The following is a 1,556-nucleotide window of genomic DNA, read 5'->3' as shown; positions in this document are numbered from 1 at the left end:
TTCAAGGAATTGATCGACTGACGCTTGTCAATCTTTGTTCCGGCAAAGCATTGGAAGTCGGAGTTTGGCTGTTCGCAACAAAAATAAAGATAAAATGACTTCGTAGCTTCTCACTCACGAAGCAAAAGTGGCATCTCAGCGAACTCATGACGTTTCCCTCCTTTTCCTTCTCTACCTTGTAGTAACTGCAGGGTGGTTTAGCAATGACGGGGAGGACGAGACGACGACGACGGCTGGGCCCATAGAACCACATCTGTGTGGGTGAGCTGACGAGGCAACGGACTAGGCTCACCGAAAGCAGCCGTTGAGTCCGCCTCCGGCTTCACGTCCTCCTCCCTGAACGACTCCCCGTCCTCCTCCGCCAACGGTAGCCGGTGGAACTCGGGCTTTGGGAACGTCGCCGCCACCAGCAACACTGGCCCCACTGCCGTCATCGGCCCCGCCACCGTTCCCCCTATGACTTGCCCATGCGGCCCCGCCAGGGAGACGGTCAGGGGAGACAGCTGGGCGGGCCATACGACCACCTCTGGGGCGGGCGGCTCGGAAGGAAGCAAGGTGCCAGACAGCGAGAGGATGTCGAAGCGTCCTGGCACTGAGATGGTGGACGGGCCACCGGCGGATGGGTGGCGGAGTGTGACGTCGGCGACGGCGCCTCTGCCGTCAAGAACAGAGACGCCAACGCCGCGGCGGCGGGCGAACTCGGAGATGCCGGAGACGACGTCTGAGCCGCCGGCGAGCTCCAGAACCAACGGGTGCATTGCGGACTCGCTCCTCCTGGTGATGACCACCGGCGGCTTCGGTTTGTTCTTGGAGCCGAGGGGCCTCCCCCTGGGCTTTCGCACCGTCGATCCACCACCTGAAGAGGGCTCGCCGGTGGCGGTCGAGGAGGATCCTCCCGCACCGACTCGGGACCTCGCGCCGGCGCTTCCTCCGTCGCCATCGTTGCCTTCGGAAGCGGCGCCGTCGCGGGGCTGGGGGAGGGCGATCATAGCGGTGCCAGGCGAACGCACGAAGTCGGACCGGCCCAACTGAAACGACAGGGCAGAGACATCCCGCCGCCTTCTTTTAAAGAGTGCTCAGAAGGCGGCCATCCCGTCGAGTTACGTTGGTCCTCCAGTTCGAGGTACGTTAAACCGCATCGCTTTCCATCCACCGTTCATTTGATCATATCACGAATATCGATGTAATCCATAGCTACAGCTTAACCGGAGGAGACAGGGAAGGAGGAGGTGCATCTATCCTAGAGGCAGTATTCTCTGCTCGTTACGTCGCCATCGGCGTGTTATGTCAGGTGGTCAGGTGATCCTCCTCGGTCGGTGCAAATTGACGATTAGTGAGCAGGCGTGCTCGAAGTGAATTCTTTCGGCGATGCAATAGTGTTTGATTGCCTTCCCACCACCGACGGCTTCGATGTTGCATTCATATGTTATGCACAGGAAAATTCCGATCAAATTAAAATTTAAAACATATATTTTAAATAAAAAATATTTAATGTAAAGTTAAGAGCACTAAGTAAATAATAATATAACAAAAAAAAAAAAGAGTTCGAGATTGAA

At 56.6% G+C, this 1,556-nt stretch overlaps 1 protein-coding gene across 1 annotated transcript; it reads right to left on the bottom strand.

Annotated features, from left to right (window-relative positions):
* On the bottom strand, positions 1-1,047 carry LOC135644427 (AT-hook motif nuclear-localized protein 28-like). The gene has a single exon (XM_065161972.1). It carries the CDS (start codon positions 987-989, stop codon positions 198-200), a length of 792 nt encoding a protein of 263 aa, XP_065018044.1. The 5' UTR covers positions 990-1,047; the 3' UTR covers positions 1-197.
* Positions 1,048-1,556: the final 509 nt, after the last annotated feature.

Source organism: Musa acuminata, chromosome BXJ3-8 (assembly GCF_036884655.1).
Source record: "Musa acuminata AAA Group cultivar baxijiao chromosome BXJ3-8, Cavendish_Baxijiao_AAA, whole genome shotgun sequence".
Taxonomy (NCBI): Eukaryota; Viridiplantae; Streptophyta; class Magnoliopsida; order Zingiberales; family Musaceae; genus Musa; species Musa acuminata.
The sequence above is the reverse complement of the archived record's forward strand: the minus strand, read 5'-3'. Positions and strand labels throughout refer to the sequence as shown.